A 20049-nucleotide genomic window follows, 5' to 3' on the forward strand; every position below is an offset into this window, starting at 1 on the left:
AGCCTAAACCAGGAGGAAGCCGAAACTATGAATAGACCAATAACAAGGTCTGAAGTCGAGGCAGCAATTAAGAGCCTACCACACAAAGAAAGCCCAGGTCCAGATGGGTTCACAGCCGAATTCTACCAGACACACAAAGAGGAGCTGGTACCATTCCTTCTGAAACTATTCCAAATAATCCAAAAAGAGGGAATCCTTCCCACATCATTTTATGAGACCAACATCATCCTGATACCAAAACTCAGCAGAGACTCAACAAGAAAAGAAAACTTCAGGCCAATATCCATGATGAACATAGATGCAAAAATCCTCAATAAAATACTGACAAGCTGATTGCAACAGCACATCAAAAAACTTATCCACCGTGATCAAGCAGGATTCAACCCGGGGATGCAAGGCTGGTTTAACATACGCAAGTCTATAAACGTAATTCACCACATAAACAGAACCAAAAACAAAAACCACATGATTATCTCAATTGATGCAGAGAAGGCATTCGACAAAATTCAACAGCCCTTTATGCTAAAAACCCTCAATAAACTCGGTATCGGTGGAACGTATCTCAAAGTAATAAAAGCTATTTATGACAAACCAACAGCCGATATCATACTGAATGGGCAAAAACTGGAAGCATTTCCTTTGAAAGCTGGCACTAGACAAGGATGCCCTCTTTCACCACTCCTATTCAATATAGTACTGGAAGTTCTAGCCAGAGCAATCAGGCAAGAAAAAGAAATAAAGGGTATTCAAATAGGAAAGGTGGAAACTAAATTGTCTCTATTTGCAGACGACATGATAATATACCTAGAAGACCCCATCGCCTCGGCCCAAAAACTCCTGAAACTGATAAGCAACTTCAGCAAAAGTCTCAGGATATAAAATCAATGTGCAAAAATCACAAGCATTCCTCTACACCAATAACACATTTAAAGAGAGCCAAATCAAGAACAAACTGCCATTCACAATTGCTACAAAAAGAATAAAATACCTAGGAATACAACTCACAAGGAATGTAAGGGACCTTTTCAAGGAGACTACAAACCACTGCTCAACGAAATAAGAGAGGACACAAACAGATGGAGAAACATTCCATGTTCATGGTTAGGAAGAATTAATATCGTGAAAATGGCTATACTGCCCAAAGTAATTTACAGAATCAACGCTATCCCCATCAAGCTACCATTGACTTTCTTCACAGAACTGGAAAAAACCACCATGAACTTCATATGGAACCAAAAGAGAGCCCGCATAGCTAAGTCAATTCTAAGCAAAAAGAACACAGCGGGGGGCATCACACTACCGGATTTCAAACTATACTACAAGGCTACAGTAATCAAAACAGCATGGTACTGGTACCAAAACAGAGATATAGACCAATGGAACAAAACAGAGGCATCGGAGGCAACACAACATATCTACAACCATACAATCTTTGATAAACCTGAGAAAAACAAGCAACAGGGAAAGGATTCCCTGTTTAATAAATGGTGTTGGGAAAACTGGTTAGCCATGTGCTGAAAGCAGAAACTGGACCCCTTCCTGACATCTTACACTAAAATTAACTCCAGATGGATTAAAGACTTAAACATAAGACCTGGCACCATAAAAACCCTAGAAGAAAATCTAGGCAAAACCATTCAGTACATAGGAGTAGGCAAGGACTTCATGACCAAAACACCAAAAGCATTGGCAACAAAAGCCAAAATAGACAAATGGGACCTAATCAAACTCCACAGCTTCTGCACGGCAAAAGAAACAGTCACTACAGTGAATTGGCAACCAACAGAATGGGAAAAAATTTTTGCGGTTTACCCATCTGACGAAGGGCTGATATTCAGAATTTACAAAGAACTCAAATAGATTTACAGGAAAAAAACAAACAAGCCCATTCAAAAATGGGCAAAGGATATGAACAGACACTTTACAAAAGAAGACATACATGAGGCCAACAAACATGAAAAAATGCTCATCATCACTGGTCATCAGAGAGATGCAAATCAAAACCACATTGAGATACCATCTCACGCCAGTTAGAATGGCAATCATTAAAAAATCTGGAGACAACAGATGCTGGAGAGGATGTGGAGAAATAGGAACACTTTTACACTGTTGGTGGGAGTATAAATTAGTTCAACCATTGTGGAAGACAGTGTGGCGATTCCTCAAGCCCTTAGAAATAGAAATTCCATTTGACCCAGCAATCCCATTACTGGGTATATATCCAAAGGACTATAAATCGTTCTACTATAAGGACACATGCACACGAATTTTCATTGCAGCACTGGAACCAACCCAAATGCCCATCGATGATAGACTGCATTGGGAAAATGTGGCACATATACACCATGGAATATTATGCAGCAATCAAAAATGATGAGTTCGTGTCATTTGTAGGGACATGGATGAATCTGGAGAACATCATTCTCAGCAAACTGACATAAGAACAGAAAATGAAATACTGCATATTCTCACTCATAGGCAGGTGAGGAAAAATGAGAACACATGGACACAGGGAAGGGAGTACTAAACACTGTAGTCTATTGGGGGGAATAAGGGATGGACAGTGGGGGGGGGAGCGGGGGATGGATAGCCTGGGGAGAAATGCCAAATGTGCGTGAAGGGGAGGAAGGCAGCAAAACACACTGCCATGTGTGTACCTATGCAACTGTCTTGCATGTTCTGCACATGTACCCCAAAACCTAAAATGCAATAAAAAAAAAAAGAAATATCCTATATCTCAAGTGTTGTTATTGACCCTACAAATTTTCCAGAAGTAGCCCTTGGTCAAAGACAGTTTTTACTCTTCAGTTCATGGGATCAGCTACTAGCCCAACAGTAGGGGTTTTTCTTTATTATCAACAAGAAGCAGTTTGGAGGGTATTCTCAGAAATCTGTCTGACCTTCAGAACAACCTTTAAGCTTCAGCCCCCTATTTGGGGTGTTGCATTTTTATCCTTAATAAATCTCTCTCTCCCTCTCCACCACCTGTCTGGCCATTCTCCTTCCACACAGACACAAAAGTAATTTATGTTCTGTCTTACAACCTAGAAAAAATAATTTAGTACTATCATTTGTGCCAAAGATGAGAAGGGCCTTTTTTAAACTCCTACCAAAATGCTTCTTTGAAATCCTCCCTTCTGATAATCTTTTCTTAGGTAAGCTGATCCATGAGCTGCTGGTTTCTGACAATTTGAACACAAGCTGCTTTATTTCATTAACATCTGCTACACGATATTCTTAATGTAAGATGTGCAGCTTTTGGATATAAGAAATGTACTTGGCTCTACCTTCACTAAGCTTGGTCCCCAAGTGAGCTCATTCATTCTTGGCTATGCTGATGACTACCAGATCAGCATCTCCCTTTCCTGATCTCTAACTGGCTTTCGAGCACACTTGGTTATTTCCACTAAAATCCACTTCATCATAAACAAAACCGAACTTGGCTTTCCAGATCAGCTTGTCTTTCAAACTATCCCCTTCTGCAAATAGTACAACCAGTTTCCAACACCCCAAAGGAAAAAGGTAGGAGAAATTTTCTGATTCAAACCACTCATCATTACCCTTGATCAAATCTGTTAAGAAGTCCTGGTCCTTTTCTTTACAAAATGTCTCCACATTTTTCATCCTCTCGATTCTAGCCAATTCAATACTGCTACAGGGATTTACTGCCTTATGTCTGTATTACCTCAAACAGATTCGCAGCTGCCTTCCGCTTGAGTCTTCCTACACACAGCTACCAGAATAATCTAGATTGAATATTCTCTTAGCTCCTTTCCAGGTCTAAAATTTTCTACAAAATTAATTCTCTCACACTGCTTTTCTCAAGCAGCTTCCTGGTATATTCAATAACTTGGAGTGGTTCACTACCGTCTAACTCATAACTCTTTAAACTCTCAGGGTGATTCGCAATCTGATCCTGAACTACCTACAGTTTTCCCAACTGCTGTCTACAGGCACCAAAGATGCTAAATCAAGCCAATCTCCTCCAGGATTCAAAGCCTTCAGAAGTACCGTACTTCATACTAGCAATGTTCTTTCTTCCTTCAAAGTACTATCCAATGGGAAAAGCTTAGCTTCTTTCCCCTCTCCTTTAATCAACTTAAGCCAGGCCATCACCAGAACTTGGTTCTGTTTTTGATTTCTCTTTAAGGCCTTTGCCTTTATATCAGGAGTATAAAATAATATCATTGACTCTTGTTTTAGTCTTAGCTCCTGTATCCCCAGAACCTAGAAATGTGCCTGCTACATAAGTATTTATAAACCTCTGTCCATTGGTAACAACTAGCATTTACTGAGCACTTACTTTATGCTAGGTACCACTCTAATCCCTGTATTTTTTAATGAATAATAGCACTTAACTGTCTCTAATAGTTTCCCAAATGGCAGTTTTGTTTTTCTAAATAACTAAAAAGTTCTTTCAAAGCAAGTAACATATGTCTACCATAATTTCTATATTACCTAATACAGTAAATTTTCAAATACATGCTGCGTATGGGCACAGTACAGCCAAAAGGCCAGTGATGCATGTCCCAGGTATGCCGTGACTGGGCAAATTGCTGAGGTCTAGTTTATGTGACTCGGTGCCCTTATCTGAAAAATCAAAGACTTAAAAACTACCAGACCTGGAAGGACCCAGCCTACTTTACAATTCTATGCCTGAATTTTTCATATGCATGACTTTTCTGGAATGCTGGTGACTGTTAAAAGAATGACTACTTCACTGGATTCTAAAAACGCCAATTCAGGACTTTTTTTACGTAGAAAATGATTCTAAAAATGATTCACATTCTCAGGCTTCAACGTTCTGATGCTCTACAGGTAAAATGTTACCACCAAGGCTGGGACCCATAAATTCCACATTCCTCTACACCTGTGGTATGAAGCAACAGAAGAGAACTGCTGAAAAGTACATCTTCAGCCCTGAAATCCTCACCCTGAAGGGAAAGGCTTCTCATCACAAAGGAGACAAAATGCTATCAGTCCTAGAAGAAGCATGGCAATTTGAGTAAATAGTAATTGTGAGCAACCAAAATAAAAAAAGGAAAAACTTCAAACTTTCAATCTTGATAGGCACAAGAGACCAAAATGTTGGTGCATGCTGAGTTGTAAAATGATTTTTTAAATAATGAGATTCAACAGATAGGAATCAATAATTTCTATTTCCTCTGACACTAATGAAAAGGGAAAAGAATTAGTAATAGAAAAAACAAAGCACTACATACAAGGAAGTCATTGTCTAGAAGTGATGGAAACTGAAATATAGCATGATTCCTACCAGCTGGAATATAAGATAAGAGACTCCACTTGCTGTGATGCTCAGAATATTTCCTTCAAGTGGCACAGGTTTAATGACCAAGATTATCCCTTCTTCACTATGAAGCCAAACTACCTGACATACATTGAATGGTATTTATCATCATAAAATTGAAAACACTACGTACTGGTTTTCTAATTTTAACATTTTTTATTTCTTTTTTTCTTTATTTTTTTGAGACGGAGTTTCGCTCTTGTTACCCAGGCTGGAGTGCAATGGCGCGATCTCGGCTCACCGCAACGTCCGCCTCCTGGGTTCAAGCAATTCTCCTGCCTCAGCCTCCTGAGTAGTTGGGATTACAGGCACACGCCACCATGCCCAGTTAATTTTTGTATTTTTAGTAGAGACAGGGTTTCACCATGTTGACCAGGATGGTCTCGATCTCTTGACCTCGTGATCCACTCGCCTCAGCCTCCCAAAGTGCATTTTTTATTTCTTTAACTGACAACTATGATGTGAGGGCGACCTGGCTGCAAAATCTATCACCCCATTGATCGCTAGGGTTGATTGAGAGGATCTGGCTGGCTAGGCAGGTGTCCCCTTCCTCTCTCATGTCCGTCCCTCCTGAAGCTGCATGCTTGGTCAAAGAGGATGACCATCTCTGATAGAGGAGGACTGGTCTTCGATCAAGAGTACATGAGGAGCTGCACTTCCCTACTGGAATCTCCAAACGAGCTCTCTTTAACTGACAAATAAAAATTGTATATATTTATCAAGTATATCATTTTGAAAAATGCATACATTGTGGAATGCTAAATCAAGCTAATTAACATATGCATTACATCACATACTTATCTTTTTTGTGGTGAGAACACTTAACATCTACTCTTTGCAATCTTCAAAACTACAATGCATTATTATTAACTATAATCACCATGTTGTACAATGGATCTCTTGAACTTATTCCTCCTAAAATTCTGTATCCTTGTTTACAGGTTTTCAATTTTTGTAACTAACTTATAGTCAGAGCACATAACACATTCAGTCACAAAATGAAAAGTAGACGATATAAGGCATGCTGATGTAAAAAAACTGATGGCTGAGGGAGGGTGAGAAATGAGAAGGAAGAGAAATGAGTGGGAGAAGGCTGAGAAGTGCCAAATTCCTTGACTGACAGAGTGGGGAGTAGACTTTAGGTCTAAAGTTGATGGATCAAGAAAACAAATGCAATTACATCATTCAAAGTTGTTAAGGCATACCAAACAGAAATTGAATACAAAACTTTTTTAAAAACTGGAAACAGTAGTGAGTATTGAGTTAAATTCTTCATCTCCTATAAAGGGAAACAATACTAGAAATTGGAAAAAAAAAAAAAAAAAGCAAAAAAGAGGTTTACACATATATTTAAAGAAGGAGCCACACATGGAACAAAGAAATGGTCAGAAGTGGGGCTCAAAGAAGAGTGGACTAAGGATGGGGAAAAAAGAGAGAGGAATTCTATTGTCAACGTGTACCTTTCAATGTCATCTGAATTATGTCTGTGTGCACTTATACCTTTATACATTGCACATGTTTAAAAGAAAAAAAATCATTAGTACTCCGGACTCCTCATTGAAGCCAATGAAGTTCACTGGCAAGAACACAGGACAGGATCGGATTTGGAGTCTTCTCTGCTCTTGGAGAAAGCATTTAATTTCTCTGGACTTCCAAAGGCACCACCTGCAAAGGAGGCTAGTAGTAAATCCATCTACATGTGAAAAATGCACAAATGCATATATTTTTAAGCAGAAAAAAAAATACTTAAGAAACTCTACTTAACACTAACCTTAATACTACCCAATGACACACATTACCCCCATTTTGTTCCGACTAAGTATACTGCAATTTAAAGATGATACTAAAATCTCTGAGGACACAAATGGTATGGTGGCCTGTGTTACAGCAAAGAAAGTGGCATATAATCTTTAAAAGTAAAGATAATCATGAAAATTAGCAAGAATTACTCTTTGATAAGCAGAAGAGCAGGCCAGTTCCTCTGCTGACAACCTGAAAGTACCCTGCCTCCAAGATGAGCAATGCTCAGGATCCCAGAGACTGGCTGAGTTCCATCTCCTATTTACAGCTTATGAAGAAGACACCTATACCTGAGCATTCCCTTCTCAGGACTAACTAACCCAAGCAATCAGACTGGGCTTGAATTCAGCCCATCTGTGAATTACAACAGATCCAAAAAGTTCTAAAGTCATGCTTTTCGATCTTGAAGCTATGGATCAATTTTGCCTAGTTCATGATTCAGAACCTTCCCTCCCAGAGCGGTCCTACAGTGTGAAACCTTCAGGTGAAAGAAAAGAAACAAATTAAACTCATCAAGCATTTCCACACTCTAACCAAGTTCCCTAAGGATACCTGGAAATATATGAAACATGTTGATAACACAAGTTTTAAGCCACTCTCTAAAAACACAAAGTGTGATCAATGGTTACCTAATAACCAATTTATGAGAATTTTGTTTGTCTTTAACCCACATCTACTTTAACAGATCTAACCACTAAATCTAAATACTATTTGCATCCAATATTAACAATAGAGAAATATAGTTTAAACTAGTGATTGGCAAACTCTTTCTGAAAAGGGCCAAATATGTTAGGTTTTGTGAGCTAATTTCTGTCTTATCTACTAAACTTTGCCACTGTTGTATGAAAGTGGCCAGAGACTAGTAGATGAATGACCATGGCTATGTCATAAAATATTATTTGAACTATTTAAAAATGTAAAAACCATTCTCAGCTCATGGTCCTATAAAGACAGGGAGCAGGCAGATTCTGCTCATAGTTAGCTGATTTAGGCAGAGTTTAAAACCAGAGGCCTTGAAGACAAAAGAGAAAGGTAACATATTTGTCAAGAACTTTATTATTTCCCTGCCCTCCTACCTCCATCCCACTTTCTTTAAAAAAAAAAAAATGCTATTTAGAGGACAAAATGAAATGAACAGGAGGCAAGTCTCTATCCACTCTCCTTATTTTCCAGTTTCTTTCCCTGCTTTTTCTCATTTTAAGGAGTGATCAAAAGGCTGAAGTTCAAAAAGACAACTAGTGTTTTTTGATGAGTGAGCTCTATTCTTTCTCAGGATGCCTAAAATTTACTTACACATTTGGAATTCTAAACTGTAGTACGTTACAAAAAACACAAGGATAGATTATGTTCATATGTAAGTTAAAGGAAGAAATTGAAGATTATTATAATGGAGCTTAAATTTTTTCCAACTGGACAGAGGTATTCTGAGAAAAGCATTAGGGTCAGGTCATAGTAAACAGATCATCTTTTACTTTCTTCCAGCTGAATTAGAGGTTGGCACTTGTCCAGATTTATTCCTCTTGCCTTTTAGCATAGGTAGATAAGACATATTGATTAATAAGGTAGTATGAAAACTATCTGCAAAAATATTTTGAAATGTCTGCAGTTTTCTCAAGCAGCCTTTTGATCACTCCTTCCTAAAACGAAAAGCGCTAACAAAGTGTCCTAGGTATAAAGAATAGGCCTTTGACAAGACCACAGACAGTGCAGTTTCAACAGGGATGATTCCCTCTTCCAGAGGATATTAAGCAGTGTGTGGAGACATTGTTGGTTCCTACAACTAGGGGGACAGAGAGAGAAAGGTGATGTTGGCAGATACTTGGTAGGCAGCAAGGATGCTGCTAGATACCCTATAATACACAGGACAGCTCTTAACACCAAAGAATTCTCTGGCCCAAAACATCAATAGCAAAGGGGTTGTAAACCCTGGAGGCAGCAAATGGTAGAGTATATACAGTTTTAAACCAAAGTACTTTAAAGGTGATCTCTTCTTTAGAAAATAGTATTTTAGATTTAGAAATTTAACATTAAGACATTTACTAGATACCAGTGTGGTGGCTCACGCCTATAATCCCAGCCCAAGGTCACCAGGAGATAGAGGCAATCCTGGCCAACACGGTGAACCCTCATCTCTACTAAAAATACAAAAATAAGCTGAGTGTGGTGGCACGTGCCTGTAATCCCAGCTATTCAGGAGGCTGAGGTAGGAGAATCACTTGAATCCAGAAGGCGGAGATTGCAGTGAGCCGGTATCATGCCACTGCACTCCAGCCTAGTGACAGAACAAGACTCCGTCTCAATTAAAAAAAAAAAAAACAACAGACATTCACTAGATACCTACTATGCACCTGTCTGCATAAAAATAAAACTTAAACAGAGCACTCTTTCAGAAAAGATATGATATGACCTCAAGTGACAGAGTTCATCAAATCAAATTATTTACTTCCTCCCTATTCTAGGCAAATTTAGCAATACTCACTAAAGCACTAGATGTGAGCTCCATTTCAGTACAATTAATCCTCAAACTTGTCTGAATTTAAACATGGTTTCAACCTTAAAAATAGCAGCTTGGCTTGATAACTTAAACAGAAACCCATTTTAAAATGTCCTACTTCCTCTCCTGATCAACCTACTAATAACAACTGAGAAGCAAAAATCACTATTTTAGAGTTCTTCCTCCTTGCCTTAGCTCTGCTCAAACTTTCATAAAAGCTGCTGCTATCAAGAACTTTACGAAGACAGAAGAGACAAAAAAATGCAGTCAGACCTTTACAATCCAGCAAAGACAGGTCATCAGAGCTGCTAAATATCCTCCCATTTTCTTAAAGATTACAGGCTTTGAAGAACAAGGGAAAACTAAGACTCCTGAATGCAAAAAAAAACTAACAATAAACCAGGTGATCAGCAATAACTACTGAACCACCTCACTCGTTCCAGGAAACTCTCAGCACTTCATTCCTTCAAAAAAGGCCAACGTTTTAAGTTATCAAAAAAGCAATAGCTGGCTCAAAAACAAATAAAAGTGATCATTTTAGTCCCTATTTTGCCCACAGCCCAGACAGTCTCTTAATGCAAATTAACACATAAAAGAGAAAATCCCCTTCCAATAATACAATTGTAATATCTTCCTGGCAAAAATACTTGTTAGGCCCTCATAACTGTGTTCATCTGGGAACAACACACCCAATTCAATTAAAAAAAAAAAAAACCATAAACTAATATCTTCAAACCATAGACAGTCATGAATCTGGCCCACTTGGTTTCTAGGAAATAAGCTTGGGTCTTAATGAAAAACACTGATCAGGAAGAGTCCCACAGGGCTGTTGGACTGAAGAGAGGTTGGAGGACACTTGCCTCAAAAGGCTCTAATGTTTGTTCTTTCATTCCTTAATTCTGCACTGCTCAAAGTTCCACCACTTCCCAAAAAGCACAGATCTCCAGCATCATATCCCAGGAAATAAGACAAACTCCCTCAGACAAATTTGAACAAACCCCAGCAGCAAGTGCTATTGTTTATAAATAGACTGCACTGAAAGAAGGGGAAGGAAATCATATTTCCCTTGTATGTCACTCTTAAAATCTACAGATTTACGAAAGCAAGAAAAAAAATTGGGGAATCAAAGTCCTAGTTAAACTTATTGACATGGACTCTTAAGAAGTACTACTGATATATAAAGCATGAAGGCACATTTCTGTATGTGTTATAGTTTCACAATGCACAATAATAACAGTTAAAAAAAAAAAAAAGACACCTGGGAGCAGTGGATCACACCTATAATCCCAGCACTCTGGAAGGCTGAGGCAGGAGGATAGCTTAAGGCCAGGAATTCTAAACCAATTGGTCAACATAGCAAGACCCTCTCTCTACAAAAGAAAAATCTTAAAATTGGCAGGACACAGTAGCATTCACACATGTAGTCCTAGCTACTCAGAAGGCTGAGGTTGGAAAATGGCTTTGGCCCAAAAATTCAAGACCACTGCAGTTAGCTGCGATTGCATCACTGTACTCCAGCCTGGATGACAGAGCAAGACTCTGTCCCAAAGAAAAAAAAAGAAGGTATACAAGTTCCCACCTTCTAATGGCTTTCAAATGCTTATTTAAAGGCATTCTCACTTGATAAATGTTACGTAGGCAAAAAGATAAAAATTTTAACTTCGCTTTCACATTTTCTATTAGCATCTCAATTTCCATTTTAAGAGTTAATATTAATCTCTTTGGTCATATGCTACACTAATTATTTAAAGAGTGACCATTTGTTATATAAAACCTGACTCATTAATTCTCCAGATCCACAAATAAGACATTAATAAGATAACCCTATTAAACACACCACAGATAGTAAGCAACTTGTGAAATCTGCTTGTAAGAAGTGATGACTAATTTCAGGGAGACCTTAACAAAGTTTCTCCTTTCCATCTGCTCAAATTCTTCCAACTTATCAGAAAGCATTTTCAGGACATTATGCCAGGACCAACCTCTTATTCACAGTGGAATTTTTATTAATTTTTTTAGCTGACATTTATTAACTCTGAAATATACATACAAGTTACAACAGATTAAGCCCCCTGTTGCCTCTAGTCCTCCAAGGAATTCCTCCCAGAAGCAGAAACAATGCTTTGGAGGGCTTCAAGATAGACCTCCAAAGAATATCTCAAAGGCAGACAGCTGTTCCAGGGTGGGAGAAACTGGAGCACCCTGAGCCAGCCCACTCTTGCCCCAGAGTCCAGCCAAGTGGTGGAAAACACAGAGCTGTGAGAGAAGAGGAAAAAAACAACAAAGCCTCCTCTCTGAAAAGCCACAAATAGATTGCTCTCAATCTAGAATGGTCTTTAAAAACACCTTGTTTACAAGGTGGACCTTCAAGCCTAGTGAAGTTTCCATATCAACTGAAACCAACTAAAATGGACAATTTAGAGGAACTCAATACCCATCTAAATAAATCATTCTACTAGACACCAAAAATGACATATACTGACCAACCAGCTTGGCAACTCAAGAATTCAGTACCCAAACTTGTCAAAGAAATAAACTGCAACTTCCTTTTGCTGTGTTTGGTGTTATCAAATTAAGAATAAGTTAGAAGTAGTGAAAATAAATAAAAGAATCAACTCAAGTTCTGGATGCTGGACTGCATAATCGTTTTCATTATAATATTTAGCTCTGAAATGAGCTCAAAGACATTCTGGGAAGGTATAAATCTCAAGTATTAAATGTTGCAGAAAAAAAAAAACCACATTCATTATGGCTTCAGAATAAAAGTTCCTTAAAGAAAAGTCGTAAGCTAAGGTACCAGAGAGCTACATGCTCTATACCAGGGGTACCCAACTCCAGGACTGTGGACTTGTTAGGAACCAGGCCACACAGCAGGAGGTGAGTGGCATAGCAGGCCAGCAAGCTTACCTGCCTGAGCTCCACCTCCTGTCAGATCAGCAGCAACATTAGATTCTCACAGGAGCATGACCCTTATTGTGAACTGCCCATGTGAGGGATCTAGGTCACATGGTCCTTATGAGAATCTAATGCCTGATGATCTAAGGTGGAGGAGTTTCATCCCCAAACCATCCCCCGAAACCCTATACTCCCCATAACCACACCCCCATCTGTGGAAAAACTGTCTTCCACGAAACCAGTCCCTGGTGCCAAAAAGGCTGAGGACCACTGCTCTATATTTTACATCAGGTCTTTCGATAAGCAGACGGCAGCCTAAATAGTAGGCAACTGATTCCTAAGAGACAAGACAACATAGTGGCTGAGAGCCTGGACTCCAAAGGATACCTGTTCAAATCTCAGCTTACAGCTATGTGACCTTGGGCAAACTAATCTCTCGGTGACTCAGTTCCCTCGCCCACTGTGTGGTGGTTATGGGAATTAAGTTTACCATGTAAGATACGAAGGCTAATATGACACACATAATAATTCAGCTTACATGGGGCTCTTATAATGTCTATCTGCTTGGGGATTCAGTGGCCCTCCAAGCACTAAAACAAAGAATACCTTCTTTCTGCAGTGAAAATCCAGTACAGAAAATCTGAGAAGGGCAATCTTAAATAAAAAATGCTCCACCTCCCAGTACAATACCAACAGCCTTCTCTTCCAGCAGCCACTGTCACCTTTCATCAAAGGCTTTACACTTAAAGCAGAACTTCAGCCTCTCATTGAGGACTAAGTATGGATATTGCAATATTGAAATTAACTTTGCCTAAGATTTCCCAGTAACTGAATGAGTCACTCGTGTCTTTAGAAACAGAGAAAATGTCAAGGTTGCCAGAAAACCCCGGTCCAGATGTTTGCATAAATCACTTTCAAGTGATCAAGCCAAAGCCAAAGGACATTATTTAAGGTAACACTAAGTAGAATATATCACTTTTTATCATTTTCCTGTAATGAAGAAAGTTCTGAAAATGAGGTTACAGTAATTTCAACCAAAAATTACACAACAAAACCAATCTAAGCTTAAAATTCCTTACCTTTTTCCAACCTCATCAAGAAGTACTAGACAAGCTCTGAGCTCAAGATTTAAAGATGCCCATAGTGCTTGTTTCTATTTTCTCTGTCATATTTCCTAGGGGAAGCAGAGGCTTTTAAAATTTTGATACATTCTCTGCAGTAAGATTTTTAATATCTCTCACCAACAAAACATGTTGAGTGCTCTGTATTGATGATAGCATCCATAAAAGGTCTTTTTTCACTTTCAAAATAATTCCAGTAAAGTTTGTTCTTTAATCTCAAATTCAAGCCATCTGCTCTAGCTTAATAGAATAAAATGGCAAGGATATTCTTTGGTCATTTACACTGTCACAAAAGATAAAAAATACTATGTCAACTTCACGGCCTGGCTTCTCTTTCTCCTAAGTATGGTAGGAATAGTTAGATCGTCCTGTTGTCAGGGTTTGAGTTCTTCAGGCGCATTTGTTACAGAGCACACTACACAATACTCAGTTTCACTGAAATTTCTTAAGTGCACAGGTTATTGGTAAATAACTTGCAACTGAAGTCGCACATGCCGCGAGGTGGGTACCCTTCCAAAGGAAACAGACTGTGTCCGTTTTGCTTATTTTTGGTAACTTTAAATAAGATTTTGGATGGTTCATCTTCTCAACTCATTTACCAATTTAACCACTGGGCGGAGGAGTGAGCGCCCCACAGCTTTCGGCCGAAGTATAACAGGCGCTTCCCCACTCAGTTCCCCATGTCTGCTACAAACAAACCAGATGTAATAGCTGAGGAATGACGACACTAAAATCAACAGATCCACTTCTAAAAGGGCCGCAACACGAAATAAACTTCTCTATCTTCAGAAGCAGTGGGGAAGGGGTTAAAAAGCCTAGGTGGGGTCGGTTTGGTCCATTTCCGCGACTGCGTGCGCGCAGGGGGAGTCTGGGCTACCTTGGGCGGCTTAACCCTGTAAGAACCGAGAACGACCCCACCGCGATACTCGATGCCCGAGCTGGCGGGGGCCGCCTCATACCGTGCCCGTACCCCCGACAGCAGGTGCCCGAGGCCACCCCAACAGGCCGGGTGCGAGTGCCGAAACATGGCCACTACCCCAGGCGCTACGCCGCCGTCGCACGCCGCCCGGCACTTTGTTAAGTCAGCGCGCCCGGGCGAGGTGGCTCCGGGAGGTGGTCATTGACGTCCGAGACCTACAGTGGCCGGGCTGGAGACGGCTGGGACCCTCCTCCGGCTCGGCCTCGCCCAGCCCGGGTGTGGGGCCGCGGCGGGAGGGAGAGGTCGGGGAGCAGCTGGTAACCAGGAGCCTGCACGCCTGGCACCTCGGAACCCCGCGCCCCGTTCCCAGGCGCTTACCTGAGGAAAGGAGCCCTCGCGGCGCGGGTTCCTGGGGTAGTCTAAGTGACCCCGGTCCAGCATCAGGTAGAGCGAGAAAATCACCACACAGAAGATCGCACTGCCGAACACGGTGAACTGGCGGCTTAACTTCATTTTCCTCGATAGACTCGGGGCTAGGACACTGTCCTCAGCCGGAGGAGACGCGGACTATGGACTCCAGGAAGCAGCCGCCGTAGGCTCCCTTCTCCCGGGCTGCGCGCCTTCCGCGCTCTGGGCTGCCGGTGCGAGTCCCGGCCGCGCTCCGCACTTCGTCTCCGGCGCCACCACACGCTCTTGGCCTTCCCCCTGGCCTGCCGCCCTCCCCGGGACCGGGCGTCCCTTTCGAGTCGAGACTCGCTGGCAGCTGGGAAGGGGCCCCCACAAACTTGATCGCAAGCTCAGCGCTGACCCCCGGCAGGGCGCACGGGGCAGGCGTAGGAGAGGTCGCTGCCCACACTTCCTGCCACCGCCGCCCCGACTGAGTCGGCAGGAAAAGTTTTCTCGACGAGGGCAGACGTGTCCTCCTCACCCAGGGGAGGCGCGGGTTCTGCAGCTCCCCGGCCGGAGCTGCGCAGCTAGGTCAGAGGAGCCGAGGAGGAAAGAACAGGGTCGCAAGGAGCCTGGCCCTACAACTTCTAGCCGGGACGGCGGGGCCCGCCCCCGCGGCACCGCCCCCGCCTCCCCCGCCTGAGTCCCTTCCTGCCGCCGCCGCCACCGCCACGGCCGGACCTGTGTGCACCCTGGGCTCCGGGACGCAGGGATCGAGGAGTTTCCTCAGAGCTAGCGTCCGCTCGCCAGCCTCTTCAGCCCCTCGCCGCCCCTACCTTTCCCCTCCCGGACCCGGGCTGCGCTGGGAGGCGCAGGGGCGGGCGGCGGCAATGCGCGGAGGAGGAAAAGGAGAGCAGGAAGGAAAAGACCGTCCCCGGAGAGAAGCCCGCTCCAGCTGCAGCCGCGAGCCCCCTCCCTTTTTCCCGCCCCACAAACGCGGAGATGGCGGCGGCAGCGGCGAAAGGAAGCGCTGGTTCTCCAGCGCCACTTGGCGCCCCAGCACCGACCGCCACAAGCCGGAGGAGACAGAGGCGGCGCAGCGGCCGCTGGGTCAATAGGCGCCCGCAGCTCCGGAGCCGAGCAGGCGGCTGACCCCGCCCCCTCCCGATGTGCCGAGATGAGGGGGCGGGCCCCCCGGCGCCCAATCACAGTGCACCGCCCGCCGGGCCCGCCCCGCGCCTGCCTCCCAGTGTCCCATCAGTAGGAAGACCTCACAAGGCTTTTTTGACCTGACAGGCAGCTTTCTGGGAGTTGAGGCCTTGGGGACATTCAGGCGCCAGCACTCCACTCCCAACGGGGGTTAAGCTTATACCCCACTTCCTTTTGTTGTCCAGGTTTCCTATGCTAGGACACTCGGGCCCGGCGTGCCTGAAAGAGTACTTGGTGAAAGGCTGGAGGAAATGCAAGAGAAGAGGGCTGCACATTCTGTTCTGGCTATTTCCAACTTTGGTGACAGCCTGTTGAAACCTGGGGAAACAAGTCTGACAAAGGGCCCTCCAGGCAGACGTAGACAACTGACTGCGAAATCCATGAGTGTAATCTGAGAAGTGATGCTTGTGCCAGTTATTGATTTATTGCCTCTCAGCTCCAAATTCACCCTTTTTGACTGCACTGTGAAAATGGATCTGAGCCTTTTAAACAGTTTTTCCGTTTGCCTTCTGGGACTGAAGCTTTGTCAGTAGAGGGCGCTAAAGAGACATTACAAAAAAAAGGATTTTGCTTCCAGATTTCGATGTATTGATAGCCTTTTGCAGCATACCTGACTTTCTCCAGTGCCAAGGTCCTACAGTGCTCAGTAACTAGCAGTTTCTTCCCGCATGCCCAACTCTAGGAGCTTTGTAGAGGAGGTAAGACGCTACCCCATAACTTCTCTGGCACCCTAGAGGCATTTGTGACAAGTTGCAGAGGGCACATCTTCCACTAGTTTGCAGATGTAGCCCAATGGTGACTTCTCTGCCATTCAATGAGCCAGGTCGTGCACTCTCCGAAAGGGTCTAGATCTTAGCCCTGGGAGGAATTGGGGAGATTCTTCATTGGGCACTCTGTCTCTCAGCCCAAGTGTTAGTTATAAGGTCAGCTCCTTATAGCTGCTATTTCTATATTCTTTAAGATTCTCTTCTTGCTAGTGAATCCCTTGTTACTCTAATCCTCTATTATAGTTAATAATTCCTTTTATTAAGCCTTCCCTGTCCCAGGAGTAGTCCCAATAAATAGATCTGCAAAGACGGGATTAGAGGTCAGTTTGATTGAGGTTTTGAGCTTGAACTCCTTGCCAAAGGGAAATATAATTCATGGCATGCTGGGCATCTCAAGCAATTATCTGTGGTTGATTCCGATGAAGTGCCAACTGAAGCATGTGCCCTGGGGGCCCAAATGGCTGCTACACTTGACTGCTATGGTTATAAAGGTGACTAGAAAGACTATGGTGTGGGATGGATTCTTTTGAGTGCTTTTGAATGGTTATAAAGAGAAATGACAAGCACAGGTTTGTTAACTCTCAGAGTTATGGTATGAGAACCAGAGATATTCTGTAGAATTCTAAAATCTCTGGTTTATTGTAGCAACAAGAATGATGCTGAAAATCAAACACAAAACTTTAATTTTCATGTTATGTTACTGAATTATAACCACTATTAAATTCACACACATTCTGAGTTTCTCATGTAAAAGGATGTTATTTTTTTAATAGGATTTCAATACTTAAAATGGGTTGGACTCAGATGAAACTGACAGTGTTAAGCACTCAAACTCACTCATTCTCTTATCAGTGGAAGTAGGTTGCCCTCCAGTGTCTAAAGAAACTAGCCTTCCTCTGCTTGAAAACCTTGACTATAGAAGACGACACTAATTAGATGGGCTCCCTGATTTCAATGGGGATGACAGGATCTCAGAATAGCAGAGTCCAGGAAGCACATAACCAACAAAGACAAGGTGGGCACATCAACCTTAAAGGTCAGCAGGAAATCAGACTGCCTTGGCTTATGGAGATGCTCTGGAAACAAAGTAGGTAGGCAGTTGAAATAGGTTATTGCTTGATATTTATAACAGGTAAAGCTCTAGGTCGGGTAGCCAAAACCTGACTTGAATCACCACAGTGGATAGTCACAGTCTCTCAGTTCTCAGACCTAAGTCAATTCACAGACCCATAGTCCCTTGGTTGAAGGAGAATCTGTGTCCCCGTTAAGAAGGACCTTGTACTTTCCCATAGTACACATGGCAGATTCTTTCACGCTTTCCCCAAAATGACATGTGGCCATTTACTAGTGACTCTGCATTGTTAAAAAGGAAATACACAGATCATTTGAGTTTTACTAGACACTGGCTCTGAATTGATACTAATTCCTGGGGATAGAAACCACCGTTAGTCCACATACCAACTATGTGGCTACTTTCCCAGTGTAATTAGAATATGTATTAATGGCATAATTTTAATGGCAAAAACAGTAATTACTTTTGCACCAACCTAATAATTGAAATAGGCATACTTAGCAACTAACAGGATCCCCACATTGGGATTTAGCCATAGAATGAGGGCCATCATTAGGGAGAGCTAAGTGGAAGCTCCAGGAGCTTATTGATTAATTATAAACTTAATCCGGAAGTGATTCCAATTGCTTCTGCTGTCTCAAATGTATTATTTTTACTGGAACCAATCAAGATAGCACTTGACACTGGTATATAGCTATTGATGTGGCGAATGCTGTTTTCTTTATACCTGTTTGTAAAACCAGCAGAAGCAGTTGGCTTACACAGTATCATCTTGGGGGTATATCAACTGACATTAATATAGTCCACAGAGTTGTTGATTGTCTTGACATGCCATAAAATATCACACTGGTCCACTACATTGACAACATTATGCTGACTGGACCTGAGGAGCAGGAATTAGCAAGTATTTGGGGTGTCTTATTAATATGTATTTGAACTAGAGAGAAGGAGATAATGATCTTGAGTATGAGATGACAACTCTAAAGTGGTCACTTCAGATGTGGGATATGTTCTATTATGGTACAAGCTATATGAGGACAAAACCACTGAGTCACTGAGAGATGAATCCAAACAGATGCTGTGGGTTAGCAATGGTTAGGATTGGGGGAAAAAGTGATTGCTTAATGAACTGGCCATACCAATCATGTGGCCACGGAAGGAAAGTGGTATAGGCTGAATGTATCTCTTTAAAATACACATGATGAAGTCCCAACCCCCAGTATCTCAGAGTATAATAGTATATAGAGATAAGGTCTTTAAAGAGGAGATTAAGTTTAAAAGGCGATTAAGTTAAAATGAAGCTGTTAGTGAGGCCCTAATCCAATCTGACTGGTGTCCTTATAAGAAGAGAGAGACACCAGGGATACATGCACACAGAGAAAAGACTATGTGAGGACAGACTGGGATGGCATGCCAAGGAGAGAGACCTCAGGAGAAACCACACCTGCTGACACTTTGATCTTGGACTTCCAGCCTCCAAACTGAGAAAATAAATTTCTGTTGTTTAAGTCACCCAGTCTGTGGCATTTTGTTATGCCATCCCTAGCCAACGTATACAGAAGGCAACCACCCAATTGATAGAGATTAGGTAGGTGCAAAAGTATTTGCAGTTTTTGCAGGTAATGGAAAATGTGGTTTTTATTAAAGGTAATGGCAAAAAAAAGAACACTAAATTTACTTTTGCACCAACCTAATATTTGCAAAATGTATATTTGCAAACCATGGAACCATTGCTAACCCACACCATCTGTTTGGATTCATCTCTCAATAACTCAGTGGTTTTGTCCTCATATAGCTTGTATCATCCTAGAACATACACATAGATGGGACTAATATCCAAAATATATATAATGAGCCCACATAATTCAATAACAAATAAATAAACAGCACAATTTTAAAATGAACAAAGGACCTGTATTTTTTCAAAGAAGACATACAAATGGCCAACGACTAATATTAAAATGTGCTCTAGGTTGGGCACGGTGGCTCATTCCTGTAATCCCAGCAGTTTGAGAGGCTGAGGCTGGCAGATCACTGGTGAAACCCCTTTTCTACTAAAAATACAAAAATTAGTCAT

The 20049-nt window shown here is 42.0% G+C and overlaps 2 protein-coding genes across 2 annotated transcripts in view; one reads left to right on the plus strand and one right to left on the minus strand.

Moving 5' to 3' along the window:
* MAN2A1 (mannosidase alpha class 2A member 1) overlaps window positions 1–16040 on the minus strand; it is a 189210-nt gene extending 173170 nt beyond the window's left edge. Inside the window, exon 1 of the mRNA XM_002806611.6 lies at window positions 14916–16040. Within this exon, the coding sequence (XP_002806657.2) occupies window positions 14916–15050 (135 nt within the window). The 5' untranslated portion in view covers window positions 15051–16040. The remainder of the gene's footprint in view (window positions 1–14915) is intronic.
* LOC100896965 (uncharacterized) lies at window positions 15419–16326 on the plus strand (the record flags this gene model as incomplete). Its single annotated transcript, XM_054252390.2, is given in 2 exon segments — window positions 15419–15800; window positions 15803–16326. Coding segments are annotated over 2 exon segments (768 nt in total), but the record flags the coding sequence as incomplete, so codon positions are not given.
* Between the last annotated feature and the right edge of the window lie 3723 nt (window positions 16327–20049).

Source organism: Callithrix jacchus, chromosome 2 (genome assembly GCF_049354715.1).
Source record: "Callithrix jacchus isolate 240 chromosome 2, calJac240_pri, whole genome shotgun sequence".
Classification (NCBI taxonomy): Eukaryota; Metazoa; Chordata; class Mammalia; order Primates; family Cebidae; genus Callithrix; species Callithrix jacchus.